Source organism: Mesocricetus auratus, unplaced genomic scaffold (assembly GCF_017639785.1).
Source record: "Mesocricetus auratus isolate SY011 unplaced genomic scaffold, BCM_Maur_2.0 Super-Scaffold_100676, whole genome shotgun sequence".
Classification (NCBI taxonomy): domain Eukaryota; kingdom Metazoa; phylum Chordata; class Mammalia; order Rodentia; family Cricetidae; genus Mesocricetus; species Mesocricetus auratus.
The window spans coordinates 24,873,168-24,893,599 of record NW_024429266.1 but is presented as its reverse complement, the minus strand read 5'-3'; the positions used below and the strand labels follow the sequence as shown (position 1 = coordinate 24,893,599).

The 20,432-nt window shown below is 45.4% G+C and overlaps 1 protein-coding gene across 1 annotated transcript; it reads right to left on the bottom strand.

Moving 5' to 3' along the window:
* Window positions 1-1,446: 1,446 nt before the first annotated feature.
* Mgst3 (microsomal glutathione S-transferase 3) lies at window positions 1,447-20,365 on the bottom strand. The gene is made up of 6 exons (XM_005071413.4): window positions 20,223-20,365; window positions 6,637-6,760; window positions 5,575-5,648; window positions 4,215-4,272; window positions 2,634-2,706; window positions 1,447-1,695 (listed from the first exon to the last, which is right to left on the bottom strand). Exons 2-6 carry the CDS (start codon window positions 6,751-6,753, stop codon window positions 1,559-1,561), a joined length of 459 nt encoding a protein of 152 aa, XP_005071470.1. The 5' UTR covers window positions 6,754-6,760; window positions 20,223-20,365; the 3' UTR covers window positions 1,447-1,558.
* Between the last annotated feature and the right edge of the window lie 67 nt (window positions 20,366-20,432).

The window sequence follows — 20,432 nt, the reverse complement described above, 5'->3', positions numbered from 1 at the left end:
TTAAATTTGTTTCCGCCTTGCCTGCCTAAGGCATCTGATTGGTCTAATAAAAAGCTGAATGGCCAATAGCTAGGCAATAGAGTGATAGGCAAGGCTGGCAGAATAAGTAGTAGGAGGAATCTAGGTTCTTGAGAACAAGGGAGAAAGGGAGGGAGATGCCTGGGGCCAGCCAGCCAGATACAGAGGAAGCAAGAAAGTAGGAATTAAAGTATAAAAGGTAAAAGGCTCCAAGGCAAAATGTAGATGAAGAGAAGCAGGTTAAAGTAACTTATAAGAGCTAGTGGGATAAGCCCAAACTAAGGCCAAGAATTCTTAGTTTAAAATAAGTCTCTGCATCATGATTTGGGGGCTGGTGGTCCAAGAAAGTCTGTTAAATGGTTGCATTTCTTATCTAACATGAAAAAAACTCGACTATTACAGAGGCTTACTAATGTCACCTTTTGTAGTCCAAATCTAAACTTTCCATCCCATCACTATCATTTCATAAACACTCCATGCTAAAATAAAGGCAAATTTAAAGCTTCATGTAGGGGGAGAGGCCCATTTTCTTTTTTTTTTTTCCAGGATACTGGTGACAAATTCTCATGACCTGAGCTGCGAGTGTCTTCTGATGTAATCCCCAAGTATGTCACAGCCATCTAGGCAAAACTAAGCCGCTCTTCAGTGTTTCCATCTCTGAAGTTGCACAGTTCAGTAGGGTGCAAAATGCAAGGATTTTAGAGGTATGTTTATTTGTGTGAATGTGTACATACATGTGCAACAGTGCACATGCAGAGGTCAGAGGACAACTTGTAGGAGTCATGTAACATGTGGTTCTCAGGGCTTGAACTCAGGCCACTAGGCTTCGTGGCAAGCCATCTGACTGGATCCCTATTACTTAACCTTTTAAACAAAAATAAGCAATCTTTAATAGATTTTTCAAGTCCATACTGTTAATTATTAGCATCAGGCAATACTATAGTTGTGTGGTGATATCTTGGTTGTACTCTAACAAATAAAGCTTGCCTGAAGATCAAAGGGTGGAGCTAGCCACTATTTAACCATAGAGGTCTGGAGGTCTGGACAGGCCGACAGGAAGTGATATGACTGGGCAGAGAGAGGACTATAAGGTGGGAGGAGACAGGGGCTCTGTCTCTTTTCAGTCTGAGGGTTTCACAGAGGTATGAGCTCTAGTAGCTGACTGCTCTGCTCTGCTCTTTCAGCTTTTACCCCCTCAAATATCTGACTCCAGGTTTTTATTATCAAGATTAATTAGAACTCATGGCACACATTTGAACTAGAGCTAAGACTTCATTTTTCATTATGAACACATCACCATAACCACACTTTTTCTCAGCTTCACAGGTGATGTGAGGAGGGAGAGGTACTCACAGCTTTACTCTCATTTAGTAGAAATGGCTTAACTATTTAAGGAAGAGATTCAAAAGGAACTGTAGAGTCAGGATGTTTAGTTATGAGGCTGATGCCAGGTAAGTTTTTATTATATTAAAAAAAAACAACAGTGGAACTGGAAATAAAGTCATTCAAAGTGAATGAGACTTGAAAGGCCTACCATTCCTCAGTGGCAGGATTTGGGCCCCTTGCCCAAGCCAGGCCTAACCCAGCCGAGATGCTGGAAAGCAGAGCACACAGTTGTGCCCATCAAGGCAAGGAGGGCAATAGACCCCACGGATCCTCGAGACCGCTTGCTAGGATCTGAAAAACAAGAGAGCAGAAGTAACCAGAAGCCATTCTGTAAGCTCAACCACCTGTTCTTGGGAGGTTGACTAACTCTAGGGCCATCAGTATGCTAGAAACTATGTGCAAAGTAATTCTACAATAGCATTGCCTAGACCTTGGAGAACTCTGTAAGTAAAGAAGTTTTGTCTTAGGACCATGAGGAGTGTTTCCTTCCAGAACAAAGCACAGCCTTTTCCAGACTACTCACTTATTCCAGCGGTGGTCAGGTTCTGCCGTTAAACCCCCTAGGGGTTATGGTTCGCAGCTCAGTATCTCTGTGCCTGTTTCCTCATCTATGAGACAGGCTGTTGGCTGTACACAGAGCTGCTGCAAGGCTGCACAGCATGCATAAAGCTCTCAGAAGAGCAACTGGCACACAGAAAATTCTCAGGGGTTTGTTATTATTCTAAGGGCAGGAAGGGCAAAGAGAACAGCCCTTTCATCTTAATTATTAAGCCACTTCCTCATTTAACATTTTATCATATTTGATACACACGGGTATTTTGTCTGCATGTGTGTCTGTGTGCCACTTGCACGGATTCCCTGGAACTGGTGTTGCAGACTGTTGTCAGCCACCATGTGGGTGCTGGGAATCAAACCTGGGTCCTGAAAACAAGCAGTTAGTCCTCTTTACAGTTGAGTCACCTCTCCAGCCTTATCCCCATCCCTTTTAATGCTCTGCTAAGAGTAACAGTAACTTCAAATTTAAAATTGGTTTGGATTAGGAGCACTTGCTGCTCTTGCTGAGGACCTGTCATTAGCACCCATGGCAGGTGGCTCACAACCACCTGTGACTCCAGCTCCAGGGGCTCTAACGTGCTCTCTGCCCTCTGTGGGCACGTGCATGTGGGTACATAATCCATAAAAGATAAATGTAAAATGTGCTTTCTTGGTAGATGTCAACATGTACTTACCTCCTGTGTAGTAGCCATAAGCGTAGAGAACTCGCCCAACAATCCAGGCCAGGCCCAGGCCAGAAGCTATGCGCTAAGATAAAATAACAGTTCAGTGTTTGCACTGAGGCAATAGAGCTTGATTAATGCCTAGAGCTGACTACGTTTGTGTTGGCCAACAGTAATTTCATGCATTTGGTAATGTATTTCCCACTAAGAAAAGAATGGGGTTACTTGTTTAGATCAGGAAAAGTCAAGACCGGTGGTTGTCTATAATTGCATGCTCAACTGAGTGGTGAGAACTAGCTTTCCTGATGGGTGGACGTTCTTGCTCTGGGCAACTGGGGGAACTGGTGCTGGAGCTCAGGTCAAGGGCAGGCAGACCTCAGGGTTCCAGGGTGAGTCAGGAGAGGAAACACTGATGTCTGAAATGGGATGCTGGGGCTGCACTGAATCCAGTGACAACACCTGCTGGAAGCGGCTCAATGCCTTAGGGGTGGGGCTCAACAAGAAGAGGTGAGAGAATGTGTAGTGAACCCCGAGTATGTGTACTCTGCGAGGAAAAAGCCTCCCCATTGCCAACACCCTTGACAGGAGAGAGTAAACCTGTGTATGATGAGAAAAACCTTTCCTTTGTTTCATGACCAGGAACCCATCTGGTCAGAAAGAGGAAGAGGGAAGAGGTTGGGGTAGGGTGAGCAGGTGACCCTCCCGCGTCCCTTTCCACTTTGGTGGTGCTGTCAGTGGTGTTGATTGCTATGGCAGGATTTGGTTTGTTTGAGTTGATTTTGGATAAGAAGTATCAGCAGGATGAAGAACTGTAGACAAAGCCCCAGTTGCTCTCTGTGTAAGCTTGGTCTCTGGAAGGCCATTCTTCACTACAGTGCTGAGCAATTACTGGCAAGTTTGGAACAATGGTTTGGTGCTGTCTTCTGTTGTACAGATGCTAGACAGTCCCGTTCACTGCCGTGACCTCAGGTAATGAGCAAACGTCTCTTGTAGCTGTCATGACTCCAGGGCCTTCTCAGTGCCAGCTGCTGCAGACAACCACAGCTCTCCTTCCTCACCTCTTGTGAGCTTTGCTTAACTATCGCCTTCTTAGTAAGAGCCCTGACCACACTATTCAAAACCCTCTCACCTCCCTTTGTTTGCTACTGAGACCTTAACACCTGTTAACATACCAAATAATTGACTTAGGATGTTCTCTATGACACCAATTAAAGGGAGGGTCTATGAATCTAGGTGTCTGCCTATCTTGTTCACTGCTATAATCTTGGGTGTGGGTAGATGTTTGTTTTTGTACAGATGAATGAATGAGGAGAGTAAAAACAGTCCCTGTGGACATGAACCTTTTAGAATTAGATAGACCTAGCATCAAAGTTCCATTCTTCTATGGCTTAACGGATCCCATGAAAGTTAAACAGTATCTATGAGGCTTTCCCCCACTCTGCAAAGATTAAGCGGAATGCTGCCTACTTTCACACATTTTGTAGCAAAATCATTAAAGAAATACATGGTGCCTTGACAGAGGCTCCTATCAATGTTCATTTGTAGCTCAGTGAACTGTATCTAAATGGACAAACAGCCCCAGGAGAAACTTACCGGGTGGTAGACACCTCCCACGGTTAGGAAAAATAGGAAGGGAGGATACATTTCCAACCTGGAATGCACAGAAAGTAACTTTTAAAAAAGTGTCTGTTGGATGGATGTCTATACAGAACTGAGGGACTTTGTATTCATGCTGGCAGGTTGGAAAGCTTGAGAGTACAAACACACTGGAGAAGACTGGCTGCCAGTACCCACCCACTTTTGCTCTGGATAGGAGTGAGTCAAAGAACTTCACATCCTACAAACTCACAGGAAGGCCTTGAATTGGCGTAGGTCTCCTAATGGAAGCATACTCTGAAACGTCCTACAAGCTCATGTGTTTCAACACCTTATCCCATGAGGTGGTACCACTTCTAGAGGCTGTGGGACATTTCTAGACAGAGGTCTGACTGGCAGGTGTAGGCCACTGAGGGTGGGCTTTGAGGGTTATAGCCCAGTGGAGGACTCTCCGTCCTGTGTGCCTTTGTGACCAGTGCAAGTCTACTCCATCACCAATAACAGTCTTGCCATTAAACCTTCCATCATGGACTATGTTTTTCTTTTTTAAATTATGAACCTACTCAGTTCTCTGGTGTGTGTGTGTGTGTGTGTGTGTGTTTGCTCACAATGAAAAGTAACGACTATAATCAGTTAGATGGGACCTGCAGACACTGCAGAGGGTCACATTAAAGACATTGTGATGTCTGCTGTTAATTGTCAACAGAATCTAGAATCACCCGGGAGATGGCCCATGGAAGATTATTGTGTTAACTGAGCTGGGAAGAATTGCTCACTGTGGGCAGCACCATTCTCTGGCTGGAACCAGAACTGTGTAAGCAGAGAAAGGAGCTAAGCAACAGCAGGGCCTTCATCACTCTCTGCTTATTTTTATTTTTCCCAAGACAGGGTTTCTCTTGTAGCGTGGCTGACCTGAAACTTACTCTGTAGACCAGGCTGGCCTCAAACTCAGAGGTCTGCCTGACTCTGCCTCCCAAGTGCTGGTGTTAAAGGGTCAGGAGTTTTTCCATTCTAAACAACCTTAGTTGGTCTTAGTATTCAATCTGCTCACACAGTAATTTTTAAAAAAGTGTTTATTTGTGCGTGAGAATGTGTATGTACCAAAGCCATGGCTCACATATGTAAGCTAGGTTTGGTTCTCTCCTTCCACCATGTGGGGACATTCTGGTGAGCAAATTTAGATGATCAGGTTTGGCAAAGAAGTGCCTTACTTTTCTGAGCTTCTGCACCCGCCCCAATAATGTTTCAATCATACTTTTAATGAGGTACCCATGATTGCCATGCTATCCCTCAGCAAATTCAGAGACTCGGGGCTGAAGCGATGGACATCTTTGCCGCCTGGCAGTGTGACACTCACGTGTTCTGGTGGGCTCGCTGGATGCAGTTGAAGATATGCCCGTTCTCAGGATCTGTGCTGTACATGGCCGGGTACTGTTAAAGCAAAGGCCAAGCAGAGTGTAAGTGTTGAGAAGCAACTAGCACTGAAACTGAGACATTGCAGAGCATCTTCCACTGTACTTGTGATGCACGAGCACTTGGCATCTGCTTCAGTCTCTTCGTAGTGACAAGGTTTTCAGTTCTCAGAAGCAGGTTTGGCGTTTTCAGCCGTCAGAGCTAGTAAGAACCTGTGACTATATACTGTGGTCGCAAAAGAGATGGGAGTGGCTTCTGCCTAGTCAGTGTTTCTCATTGATGCCATGAAGCAGTGGTGGACTGCAGATGCAATACTGAGACACCACAGAGAAATGGCTGGTTCCCAAGAGTCATCACACACCACATCCCTTTAAGGTTCCCCTTAATAGGGAACAGATAATTGAGTGTGTGAGACTGCTATTGCAAGTGCCCATTAGAATAAAAAGAGAGGCAGCCAGATATGAATCCTCGGAAAGAACCTCCACAAGGGAGTCTAATAACAAGATGCTAAATGCAAACAGACATCTAATTGCTCACCAGGGATGGCTTTAGAACCTCCCCTTCTAGTTCAGCCAGAACTAAAGGAAGTATTTAACAGACTTCCTTTCTACAACTACCAGCTAAATCCAGGCTAAGCCTAGCATCTCTTCGTGACTTGGGAAACAGGAAAATCAACTTAGGATATTGCTTGTGAAGTGGCAAACTAGGAAACAATACTGCTAACTTCATCCTTTTTAGAAAATAACACTGCCACTAGCAATTAACTCCAGGTAAAAATGGACTTTTGATCCCATTAGGCCTGGTCTTTCTACAGAGGGGCCAAAGTCCAGCAAGATGTAAACTATATTCCAGCAGTCCTAGTGTTTCCTGCTTCTCACGAACAGAATTCTGACGGGCACTATCCAGAAACAACTCAGCTCTCCTTCCAGGACTGGAAACTGGCCTTTGGATAAGCCTGTGCCTCAGGAAGTCCACACATGCACCGGGGCCTGCAACCCCCGCTTACCTCCACCTTGTACTTCTTGCGGGCTTTGTTCACGTTGAGGGCTAGGTGGAGCACCATGACAAAGCTGGCAGCGCCAGTGAGTAGCACGAACCCGTATTCCTTAGAGAGGACAGTCATCGTGGCTCTGCAGAAGAAAGGACACCACAGTGGGAAACTAACCCAACACCATGGGCATCGTGTGGTACAAGGCCTTATCACCAGCAGATGCATACAGACCAAAAAGAGGACCTGAGTGTGGACCCTTGCATCCCCTAACCCTGTGCTGGGGCGTGTCCCTGGAGCTCAGTGTGAGTGACAGAACATGCCTGAAAAATAAGGCACCGCGTGAGAGAGGACGAATACCCTAAATCAACCCCTGGTCTCTATCTGAGCACGTGTGGGTGAGAACATCTGTACACACACGTGCACACGCGTATATATCACACGGACGCCACAAATGTATACACCATACATGCCTATGACACATACGTGCTCTACCTAATTAAAAAAAAAAGGTGTTTGTAAGAGGCCATCAGAAATGCCACTGTGCATTAGATGACAGAATTAAAGATTACTCCAGTAGAGAGAATAGCCTCAGAAAAGTACAAAATCATACAGGTCCTTTCTTTCTCCCTTCTCTCGCCTTCCTTTCCCCCTCTCTATCTTCTCCTTTCAGTCCTCACAACAGATTCTACTCCACCTTTACTATTTACTTTCCTGTGTATACACACAGTGAGAACATGGCGGCTAGAGAATGCCTTGCGGGAGTCTGTCCTCTCCTACCACCATGTGGGCCCTGGGGGTTCAACTCCAGGCATCAGCTGGCACCTTTACCTGCTGAGCCAGCTCATGGGCTCCTTAATTTCAGGTTTTTTTCAAGACAGGGTTTCTCTGTATTGTTTTGCAGGCTGTCCTGGAACTAGCTCTGTAGACCAGGCTGGCCTCAAACTCACAGAGATCCGCCTGCCTCTGGGTCCCGAGTGCTGGCATTAAAGGTTAATTTCAGTTGTTGGGTCTGTGTAGCTCAAGTTGGCCTGGTACTCAAGATATAACCCACAGTGGCCTCAAACTCACAGCAATCCTCCTGCTTCAGCCTCCTAAGTATTGAGATTACAGGTGTGTGCTACTATAACTAGCTATATATTCTCTTGGACTCAACAGCCATTTACAAATTTTACCTGTAGTATTGGAGTCATTGTAGTATGCCACTAAAATTTGCATTTGAGAGTATTTAACATGACATCCTTTAACAAAGTGCTGTCTACAACAATGGCTTCTGGAGAGCACTACTGTGAGGTCAGGACCTTGTGACCACTCTTCCACCTTGATCCTGGCCGCATGCTGGCACAATTTTAGAAGCCAGAATGGAGAAACTATAGGGAAAAGGGACCAGTCAAAGAAACACACCCTGAGCAGAGCCAAAGAAACACACTTTGGCCTTGCAACCAGAACCAAAGAAATGTACCCTGACCCTGAAACTAGTGCCAAACAAATACTCTTTGTCCCTGGAATCAGAGTCAGTGAAAGAAATGCACCCTGGCCCTAAAATTGGAGCCAAAAGGCTAAAAAAGACCAGAGAAAGAAACACACTTTGGCCCTGAAACCAGAGCCAAATCTGACCCTAATCCTGTACAGAAAACTAACCAATCCTTGAACAGGAGCTCTAGCCAATTTGAGCTCAGCATTGAAATCAGACCAATCCCTACCCTGGAAAAACTTCTCCTGCCCCCAAGAATCCCTATATAAACCCTGTGTATGTTCAGCTTGGCTGATCCAGCTGCTTCCTTCCAATGAATCCTTCTCCCAGCTTTGGGTGATGATCTTCTTTTGTGGCAGTGGAGCAGAGACGACCCTGGGCAGAGCAGAGCAAGCAGGGCTGTAACACTTTTGCCTGGGAAACCTTCCCCTGGCAGAGCGGAGTTGTTGCACTCCACTTTCCACTCCTGGGAGCAGAGCTGAAGTGTAGCAACTTTGCCAGGGAAACCTCCTCCTGCCTGAGCAAAACTGGGCAAACATCCCCAGCTAGAAGACCCTCTCCTGCTGGCAGATACACTGGGGAAGCCTTTCCCCGAGGCAGGGCTGTAAGCTGCTGCGCTTACTGAGGCCTGTGGTAGTCCTTGGCTCCTGAGCTCCAGGATACATTTCCATCTGAGCTGTGTAACACTCAGTATTCTGTGACTCCCAAGTGCCAGAATACCTGTCCCATTTGGTCCATCCAAAATGCTTGCAGAAACCCTACTTGGTATTTTGGCATCAAAGCATGGCTCCTGAGTTAATGGTGTGGACAAGACAGTCTGGCAGGTTCCTGAGAACCCAGGCTGCCCATAAAATCACCACTTCAACACAAGCCCCTCAAGAGTTGTGATGTCTGAAACTTATTTTGAAATGCATAAGAAGCTGGCAACACAAGATGAACAAATGTTATCTATAGAGGGGGTGGTAGCTATGTGGTTTCAAGATACAAGTCTGAATTTTTCTGACCACGCAGGAGCTGTTATTATAAACTGCTTTGAGAAAAAGCTAATCCTGGCTCTTCTTCCAGGGTTCAGCATTAAAACTCTTGTTTCAAAGGACAGACTTAGTCTGGGCATCAGAGAGAACAATGCTTAGCAGGTGGAAGATGCCATAAGTATCTCATGGCCCACTGGGCTGCCCGTTAACCTCTGTTAGCTTTGAACATTAGATGGAAGGGGTCAGAGCATGTAGGCAGAAAGGGCAAATGCAACATTAGAATATGTTGAAGTAACTCATTAGCACATGCAAGGCTGCCCAAGCCAGGAGCTCCTGTGTGATCTCTTCAGCTTAAAAATGACCATCTCACTGGGTTGTGGTGGCACATGCCTGTAATCCCAACACTCAGGAAACAAAGGCAGGTGGATCTCTATGAGTTCAAGGTTAGCCTGGTCTACAAAGCAAGTTCTAGGACAGCCAGGGCTGTTACACAGAGAAATCCTGTTTTGAGAAAAAAAAAAAAAACAAAGTGCCCATCTCTTGCTCATTGTGAAAGCACACAGTGGTAAGCAAATGCTTAAAAGGATGAGGCAGGAGGATCGTAAGTTCAAGGCTAATCTGTGCTATACCTTTAAGGGCCGGGGAGAAGTTTTAGTTGGTAAGATGCTTGCTGAGCAACCATGGGGACCTGAGTCCAATTCCTAGCATCCATGTAAAAAGGCAAAGTGGCACAGTCTTGGGATCCTACTGCTGTGGAGACATGGAGATTCCTGGAGCATGTTAGACAGCCAGTGTAGCCTGACTGCTGAGCGCTGGGTGTCAGTGAGAGACCCTGTCTCAAAAATCAAGATGGCTTCCTCCTGAGGAACAAGAGCCACCCAAGTCGTCTTATGGCTTCCACATGCATGTGTATGCAAACACACCCACCCTGCACATCTACACACCCACCAAAATAAGCAAAGCCTGTCTCTGATGAATGTTTAGCTTTTATCTCCCCAGCAGGCAGCTCAGGGTGTTGCCCTGTTGCAGAATGTTTCTAGTCATCTTTAAAAAGTACATGATTCCAGTACCCCTACCATCAGAGGAACACCTGGAACTTAAGTGCTGCACCAGACTGCAAAGCAGCAAGGATTATGGGTGGAATTCAAATCAGATTCATCTGGCTCCAATGGCCTCTTTCAGTCCTGCTTGCAAATTGAGAGCTGAACAATGTCTTTTCATTGGTCAGTGGAGCCACAATGTCCTTTTCAATATGGAACTTGGGGGTGAGCAAGTTGTTTGTATCTTTAAAAAGTAAGTTTCTCTGGACTAGAGAGGTGGCTCAGCAGTTGACAGCATTGGATGTTATTCCAGGTTTGATTCCCAGTATCCACAGGGTGGTTCATAACCGTATATAACTCCAGTCCCAGGAAATCCAATGGCTACTTCTGTCTAGCATCCAAGGGCACTGCATTCATGCACCTCACAGACATACATGCAGACAAAACACTCATGCACATAAAAATAAATTTAAGGTTCTCCTATCTTAGAAAGGAAACATTTGAGCTTCAAGCCCCTCAGACCAGTCTCCTCCCCTGTCACAGCACACAGAAATTTTCACTAGCTTCCCCTCCTATGATCTTTACCCTGTCCTGCCCATTTGTCCTTCATAGGGGTCAGACTGTCTCCATGACTCAGTATAAGGTGCCTCTGGGTCAGCAGCCCCAGCTACCCAGCTTCAGAGAATGAGGGGGCCTGGAATACTCTCCAAGCTTCTCCTTCCTTCTCAAGTTTTAAAAGTTAACACAAGTTAGAAGCTATGATAATAATTGTATAGCAAAAATACAGTGTGAATTCTGAACAACTTCTTGAAAAATAAAAGCGACTGAGTCTACTTGACATGCTTGGAGTTAAACCACTGGGCCAAACAGGCACTGAGAATGAAGTTGCCTCTAAGGCTGGCAGCGCTGCCTTTGTAGCACCGTGAAAGAAGCATAGCCACTTTAGCTCGGTTTGCAAGTCCAGCAGCTCAAGCGTACAAGGGCAGATCTAGGACCAGGTCAGGTTTTAGACTTCAGATTTCAAATTATCAGAATGGGCTTAGTCACTGATCCCTGTTTGCCTGATTTATCTAAGAGCAGCCAGGTGGCAAGACAGTGCCTTTTGGGCAGATGTCTACCACAGGTAAGGACCATTCCCAACACAACTGTTCTGTAATCTATAACTAGAAATTGACATGGCCACTAGGCTCCTCCTTCAGAACAGAAACGTAGTCTTCTTGCAGGCACACTTGGTGAGAGTCACTCTCTTCACTTCATGAACCTGGGTATGAACCAAGTATGAACCAAGCAAGAGCCAGGGGTCAAGAGGTGCTGGTGACACCTAGGACACAGGACTTGGATGATTCAAGGTTGGATCTGACCTCAAAGCCTCTTTCCTGAACTCTAGTTTTCATGGTTCCAGAAAATACTATCTAAGTTGCCAAGGGCAGGAAGTAATTAAACAGTCCTATCCTTTGAACCACAACAATCAGCATGGTGAGATATACATAAAGGTGTAGTCAGTGTCACTCCCAGCGTGGTGGCAAACTGGACTTAAGGCCCATTCAATAGGAGGAAATTATGCCTGGTACTGGAAACCTAGCCAACTATCCAGGCTAATGAGATCATCTTGGAAAATAATCCACTACTGACATTTTGCTAGACCAACATAATTCTTACTACATTCTAAGTCTTATACTCTTATGCCCACATTGAAGTATGGACACTCTTTACAGAAAATGGAGACCACCATAGAAAACCACAGCTGGACACGGTGCAGAGACTATGGGGGAGTCCAGCCTCAACTGATATTTATATAGAAGCTCCTGCATCTATGGCTCTAGGAACATCATGGAAACAGGGGGTAGAAAGATGGTAAAGCCAGATTACCAGGAAGTCTGCTATGGAAAAGTCTCTCCTAGAAATGGCTGAGTGACAATATCAATGGATATGTTTTCATGGAAGGGAGAAACTTTCACAGGGCCCCACCTCTAGGCAAAGAACTTCAGGCCACTAATGGCTGCTGCAAGATGGAGCATTAGTCTTTCCTTGGGATGAGCCCCTTCCTGGTTGCTGAATGCAAAGTGGTCAGCTCTGAAACCATATACACACAATAAATACAGCAGATTATATATATGTATATATGAATGTATGTATGTGTATGCATACATTCACACACATGTATATTACAGTAATAAAGCCAAAGAGGCTACCAACTGGAGGAAGAGTAGCTAGGAGGGGCTAGAGGGAGGAAAGGGCAAGAAATGATATAATTCTGCTTTGATTTAAAACATACGAAAAAGAAAAAAGAAAGATGCTGGTGAAATGACTCAATGGAAAAGGCAGAGAATTCACCCGAAGTTTGGGGAGGGGGTGTTTGATACTAGAGTGGCAGGTTTGCAGAGACCAGGTGATCTACGGTGGTGCGCCCTCTTAGGGGCTCTTCTGCAGGGGCTTTTGACACTTGTGGACAGATGCAGGAACAAAGGCCTGCATGCTGCCTTCCCGCCGGCGGAAGAGCCCTTCCAACACTTCCCCACACTCCCGCCACGTGTGGAGTCCTACTGTGCATGCCAGATCTGCACTCAGAGAAGACAACGAGAGTAGCCCTGGGGTCCGTGTGAGGGGCCATGTGGTTTGGCACTCCTCACAGCAAGGACAGCTCATGGTGTGTGCGAGTGCTTACAGAGCAAATGGCACAAGTGACTTCAGGTGGCTCTCAGGAAAGCCCCCACCCCAATACAAAGAGACATTGCTCATCATCTTAGACGGTACTGGTAATAAAAGTATTCACCTAAACTATTTGCTTCTTCTTCTCTTCCTTCCAAAGCATCTCCTGAAACCATGGAAGAAACTGGATTACGAATTACATAGAAGGAAGAATCTAAAACATAGAAGTTAGCACCATAGCTCCTAAATACTCGGATCTAAGGAGTAAACATGGATAGGCTTTCAGGAAAGGATCAGCCTAATTCAGTCAAGGTGCAAAGTCACTTTATCATCAGCTAAATTCTTATTTTCTGAGACTCTAGGGAAAAGGGATGGATGGATGTTCTCAGTCCTTAGAGGGTGGCCACTTAGAGGGTAGCACTGGTGATCTAAGCCTGCACATGCCTGGCACTGATGTCAGGGTGCATCAAGAAGGGGAAGGCGGTTCAGAGTCCACACCCAGGCAGCCACAGCCACACCCTGGGTTGTTAGGAATCCAGAGCCAGCAGAAGGCTTACAAAGTCTGGCCGGGGGAGCAGATAACTGATACACAAGCCCCCTCTGGTGTGAACACTCACGTGGGCCACACATATCTAGCTGATCGCATACTTGCAGCTCTTTTATGGACCCACCAAGATAAGGTTTTTACATTTGAGAACTTTGTCCTGGACCTGATCTTCATGGTTGGACACAGAAGCTCTGCAATGAATGCTTGCTTGTCCCTGTGTTTCCCACAGACTAACTGGGCACCGTAACACATACCTGAACACAGAGAATACAAGACACAAGCCTCCTATTTGTGTTTTTAATATCCACTTGCACGAATCTGGAAACTCGTTTGAGTGCAGCTGCGGTTCTCACTCTTCACCTGGAGGGTGTGTTAAGACATGACCCTCCCAGAGTTCCTGACTCAATAGGCTCCAGTGGGGCCTGTGAATACAATTTCCAAAAGTTCCCAAGTGTGTTGATCACATTTAAAAAACTGTTGCTTAGGGGGGATGGAGAGACAGCTTGGTGATTAAGACCACTGGCCGCTTTTCTAAAGTACCTGAGTTTAATTCCCAGCACACACATGGCAGTTGTGCAACTGTCTGTAATTCCAGTTCCAGGGGATTCAACACCTTCTTCTGGCTTCCACAGGCTCCAAGCACCAACATCATGTACAGGCATAATGCAGGTGAAATACCCACAAACATGAGAATAAACAAATGAAAGTTTAAAATACTGTTTTAAGGGTAAAACGAAGTTGTAGGACATGATGACTGTGCCTGAGCCACACTCTGAAGCATAGTCCAGTCTTGGTGATCTATACAAAGCTTTCTACTGGACCCTCCTGGAACCCCCTTTTCCTGCAGCATCTCTGGACCATGAGCTTGCACATACCACAGGACTAGTGTGTCTTTTCATGTTTAACATTTGGCTCAACACTACCTAAACAAGTGCGCAAGAGGGTTCTTTTTTCTTTTTTCCTAGGACTTTACCTAGCGCGCCTGACCTGTGACAGCCTCTGCCTTCCTGGATCTCTCTACACAGTCACAATCACCAGATGCCAACAGAGCTGGCATTTAAGGCTTTGTACACTGCAAGAGTGATGGTCACTGTGCTACAGGAGGACCTTTGGGAAACTGCTGCTGCTCACACTAGGAATCGCTGTTCCTCCAATTCTAAATACCATAAGCTAAGTGAAAGACATATTTAAGGGCTTAGTAGGATCTCCAATAAACTTCTCATGGAATTTTACATTCTTTCTGGCAAAAATAGTAAAATGGGAAATTATTTCACCAATATACATTGAATATCTATCTAACTACAGGACCGAGAGCATGTCAGGTAGAGACTTTATATAAATTAACCCTCTTCACCCTCACAATCATCCTATGTGGCAGTGGCAATCGTCACCATTTTCATTGTACACAGGAGGAAACTGAGGCAAAGAGGATCTTCATTGTTTGCCTAACCCTCCAGCACTGGTGAATGCAAGTCTGGAGTCTGGCAGACTGACACCAGTGTCCAAGTTATTTGCTACGAAGTCACCCTGCATAGATTATGCCTTAAAAGTCAGAAGCAGCATTAAAGAGCACTCATTGTCCTGGGCAGTACAGTGCACCCTGCTTCTGTTCCAGGAGCAAAGGGAAAGGAGTCAAGCAGAGACTCTTCTGGTCTTACCTACGTTTTCATAGAACTGGTGATCTAAGCCTGCACATGCCTGGCACTGAGTATATACAAAGTCCCAGCCTTCGGAGTCTTCAGGATATTTTACACCAGGGTTGGGCCTGCTATGGAGAAAGAGAGAGCTACTGCTTCCTTCCCAATGAGGATGGATTTTTATAGCTGCTGTTATTCTCTTCTTGAGATGACCGGCTCTTGCTAGAACCAATACAATGTTTCATAGAAGAGGCAAAAGTGGTCACATTGTCCTGTTCCGCATGTAGGGAGGAAGCATTCAGTTCTTCACCATGACACATTGTGTTACAGGTGGTTTCCATCCATGCTTCTATTGAGAATGTGTTAGAAATCTATTTGTTTTGCTATATTTGAAACATAGTGACATTTCTATCTATAACTTTAAAATTTCAATAAAGTATCTTGTTTCCAAAAAAACAAAAAAACCCCAGGTCATGGTGGGTTTCCAGGAGAGTGAGGGTGCTCTGGCAACCAGTCATTGACATCTTAGAGGGATGGTGCAGAACAGCACTCAAAGCAATAGCTGTGCAGCGTAGCTAGTTAGCAGATGCCAGGGGACAGTAGGTATGCCACAGACACCATGCACTCCATTTCAGGATGTCAGGCAGACACATGGGGGCTTATGGGCTCTTTGGCTCGGGTGTTCTGTTATAGGAATTCTGCTGATTCTCCTGGGAACATCCTTACTCTAGTACTCCGGTTTTGATCAACCCTGTCTCTAATTCCTGCTTCTGTCATTGCTGGCCTTATCTCACTGGGGCATAGTTTGTTCATACAGAAAGGGATCTGGGCAAGCCTACATTCAATTAAACACTTCTGGTGCAACATTCTCTTTCACCTGTGTACCCAAGTCCTCTTGGCTGCCCAGTGAAATTCCCCAGGGCACAATCAGCATTGCATAAGTAGAGCAAAAGACAGGATTTATGGATGTAGGCACTTGCCCCAAATAATTTATCATTCCTGAGTCACTAAGTTATATAGTACCTGTTTTTAACTGACAGATTCATTGGAGATATAAACATCTGCCTTCTCTTTGACCTTAAGTAAATAAAACCTAGATTGGACAATAGCAACTTTTACTTCAGTTTGAGATACTGTTCTCTTGCAAAATTTTGGCTGCCTTTTCACATTAACACAACCAGGAAGTTGACCATGACAAAGTATTCTTAGCTCAACTTGAAGCCATCATTCCCTCAAAGTCTCACAGCAGCTTTTACTTGGTCTATTATTATTATTATTATTATTGAGATAGGGTCTCTCTGTGGCTTTGGAGACTGTCCTGGAACTAGCTCTTGTAGACCAGGCTGGTCTCGGACTCACAGAGATCCACCTGCCTCTGCCTCCCGAGTGCCAGGATTAAAGGTGTGTGCCACCACCGCCCGGCTGAGAAGTCTTTTATTTATAACACTTATTTAGTATGAATTAAACCCTGTTCTAAGCAGTTCAATATTAACTCATTTAACTCCTCACAGCTTGTCTACTGTGTATTACTGACTACCTCCACTCTGCAGGTGAGGGAATTAAGCATTGGAGAGATTAAATAATGTCCTTCAAACCATACAGCTACCCCAGAGCAACACCAGGATTCTCACATACCCAGGCAGTGTGCCTCTAGATCCTACACTTTCAGCCTTGGTCACAATGTCTCTGAACCAAGCTGAAGAGCAAGTTTGACAACATTTGGCCCTCTCCTGTTAATAAAACATATTAACAAGAAGGTAGAGCTAATAATTAGCTCCAAGTTCATGCCTGATTATAGACTGTGATGTTTCTAATTGGAAAAGGGGGGGATCTTGAGAAAGATCCAGAAGAGAGCATTTTCATTTTAGTGCACACAGTATGCCGAGAGGAGTCCAGTGAAGAACACTTGCTTTGGTCTCCTGGCATACAGCTTGGCAGGCAGTGCAGAAGCTGGCTGGCTTTTCATCACTGTATCATGAGCTCCACAAACCTGCCCATTAACTGACATTACACAGGAGTGTAAAGTCACAGGGCAACAAAGCTATAACTTCCAGAAGAGGAAAAAGTCTTGAATGAGTCACACCGATACTACTTAGATTTTCCATTACAAAAAATAAAGATAGCTTAGAGTTATTATAATTCTTAGCAGATGCTAAATCCCTGGGAAGATACCAGCCATTAAGTGAAGGAACTACCTAGAATTCATCTGGTTTGACACTCTCATGTCTCTTGGAACTTAAAGCATGCTTTGGCATAATTACTTGCAATTTTTTCTATGTTTAAAAAAGCCCTGTCATTCTTTATTTTGTTTTTATTATTTAATGTGTGTGCTTGTGTCTGAAAAGGCTAGAAATGTATGAGTGTATACCACATTCATGTGTGTCTGCAAAAGCCAACAGGGTGTCAGATCTCCTGGAGCTAGAGTTACAGGTGGTTGTAAGCCTCTGGCGCAGACACTGGTACAGAACTCAGGTCCCCTGGAAGAGCAGCATGTGCTCTTAACTGCTGAGCCATAGCCCCAGCCTCTATTTGCATTTCTGAAGCTGGAGAAGTATAAAACATCATTTTCTTAAAAAGAGAAAAACGCTGAGTGTTGGTGGCGCACACCTTTAATCCCAGAACTCAGGAGGCAGAGGCAGGCGGATCTCTGTGAGTTCGAGGCTGGGCTGGCTGACAGCCTCCAAAACAATACAGAGAAACCCTGTCTCATAAAACCAAAAAAAAAAAAAAAGAGAGAGAGAGAAACACAGGTATCATGGAACATGCTTATAATCTCAGCATGTAGGGCACTGAGGCAGGTGGATTGAGAATCTGAAGCAGGCCTGGGCCTATGAAGGACACTCTGTTTTAAAACAAAAGGGTGGGCAATGGCACCAGAGTATTAGAATTCATATTCCAGTTGATGAGTAGACCATGTCTAGAAGGAACTCAAAAGGCAGCAAGAGGACCTATGAATTTCTCAATGCATTTGGAAAACAATGTGATTTTCCTGCTCTAGCTGTTACATTTCTCTCCACAGGCAGGCAAATGGACTCTGAGAACTTATCTTACATAGTGATATCTGACAATGACAGCTAAGTTCTTATTCCAGAGGACAGGATATTCACAAGCAAGATCAATAAATTCAGTTGCAAGGGCTGAGGCCATGGCTCAGTCAGTTCAAGTGCTTGCCATGTAAGCAACTGAATTCAGGTCCCTGCACCGATGTAAAAAGCCTGCTGGGGCCATCCCATTGCTCAGGGAGCAAAGACAGGAGGATCCCTGGTGCTTTCTGGCCAGTCAGGCTAGCTGAATAAGTGAGATTCAGTGAGAGCACCTGTATCAAAAATTAGGTGAAGAGTGATTAAGGAAGACTCCCAAGGATGACCTCAGGTCTTCATATGTATGTATGTACATGCACATGTGTGTAAGTTCGAACACACACACACACTTCAGTTGCAGAAATAACAACTGCATACTCTAAAGAGATATTGATTTATAATTCTAAGTGGTACTTAGTCAACTGTGGCCAGCAATAGTGCTCTGAATATAAATTCAGAATATTTAAGTATAAACATAGGGAATGATAGGTTTAAAATCAGCTAAATAAATAAAAAATCACCTAAATCAGTAGGTGTTAAACTACTTTTGACATTGTTCATCTGCTATCCACTCATTCCATGGGCTTTTCAGCATCTCTTTGGATAAACATATCTTTCTTGTGTTTTTTCCCCCCTCTGTGGGACTTCACTTTCAGATTGTTTCCTTTAGAACTCTACACCAGGAGGAGGGAATCTAAGTAAGAGGAAGGCAGCCCTTGTCCTTTAACAAGATCTCAATGGCGCAGGCTGGCCTTGGATTACCTGTCTCAGTCTCCCCAGTGCTAAGATTCCAGGTGCAGGCTTCTGCACCCAGAAAGATTTTGTTAGTCTAAGGAAACCCCAGGAGTGCAGTTTCTATGGTTGGCCACAGTACCACTGTCATTTATATATAGTAACACTGGTTAAAGAAAATCACTTGACAAATTTTCTATTTTTGTAACATTGTGTCAGGGAGAAGCTTAGCAGAATGTACTTCCCAGGGAGAAAGCACTTGTTTGGATTTCAGAGGTAAGTTTTATTTAACTCCTTAGATAAATTTAGCTCCTGTGAGAATAAACACTCTGGATCCCCTGACTCAGACAATATACTCTCCTTACTGACACAGGGAAATAAAACACGACCAATAAAACCAAATAAATCCCAACCAATAACCTTGGGTGCTTCCCCGAAACTGCAGGCTGCAGGTGCCTTACAGATTTTCCCCCAGAGAAGCCCTGACTCCAGTTCCTACTGTAAAATCTGCAGCAGACTCTGCAAGACCACACCTAAGCCTGCAGCATAGTCTCTCTGGGGTAACCTCCTTTCCCGACTCAAGTCCCAACCCGCAGCGTTCCTTTCCTACCCATCCAACATCTGTCTCTGCTTTTCCTCTACTTCCTTTTCCACACTCAAGTGTACCCCAGGCTACTTGAATATTGGTGCCTCCCAAGCAAAGAATTAGCAGAAGACAAGACCTATAATGACTCACAGTTTTTACTCCCTGCCACCACCCTGCAGTTGCCCCACCCCTGTGGTTCTGGGTCTCCCCGTAGGGATACAAGATTAAGAACAGAAAGTTGCAGACACGCAAGGAAGAGATGAATGAAGATTCCCCCCCCCCCTCCGGAGAAGTCTCTTGCTGTTAGGATAGAGGTAGGAAAATGACCCACATTCAGGTTTCAAATGCAAATATTTCTGCGAGGCGAAAGGAAAACAAACATAATTCCCTCTGAGACCCTCCGGAAGGATCCTAGCAACAACACATCCACGGCAAGTTCGGCGCTTGCACGACACTTATGAAATCTGTGCCAGATCCGCATGGCCAGTTCCCACTGCAGAGCTCGGACCTCCAGTCTCAGTACTACAGCTGCAGTGGCAAAGGTCAGGAGGGTTACGGAAGGCCGAAAGAGTGAGCCCCGGATCTTTTTTTACACAGCTGGAGTAAATGAAGAGAGGAAAATAAGGAACTGAGGATGAGCTGACCTTGAGAATCTCCCTGAGTTATAGATAGAGGGGTAGGGGGTCTCACCTAGAAGCTCCAAAGCCACTCCATTAGGGAGAGGATGGAGGGCGGAAGGAGGGCTTAGAATGTAGAGCCCAAATTGACAGATAAGAAAGGGAGGTTGGGGACTCTATTCCATTCCAAGTGGCTGAGATACAGGAGGTGCGCTTGTCGGCGTTAGGTGCCCCAGCACAACTAAAGCTCCTGCAGCTGACAACTTACCTGGATCACCTTCACGCTCCTGGTGCAAACTGGAGCTGCGCAGCACTGCCAGGGTGCGGCTCCAGCAGTCTCGCAGGACCCGCCCCACTGCACCGGGGGCAGCGCGTGGCCACGCCCCTGGGCGGAGCTGCAAGGACCGCCTCTGGCTTTGGCAGTTCTGGCTGTGTCTGAAGAGAGACTGCATTTTTCTCCCTGTTCCTGATGGTCCTC

What these genes read in the sequence shown, in the direction of transcription:
- Mgst3 (XM_005071413.4), bottom strand. Translation starts at nt 6,753, where the DNA reads ATGACTGTCCTCTCTAAGGAATACGGGTTCGTGCTACTCACTGGCGCT. An exon ending in GCAAGAAGTACAAGGTGGAG is followed by an intron (nt 5,649 to 6,636) that starts GTAAGCGGGGGT and finishes TTGCTTTAACAG; the next exon opens with TACCCGGCCATGTACAGCAC. An exon ending in TTATGGCTACTACACAGGAG is followed by an intron (nt 1,696 to 2,633) that starts GTAAGTACATGT and finishes CTTGTTTTTCAG; the next exon opens with ATCCTAGCAAGCGGTCTCGA.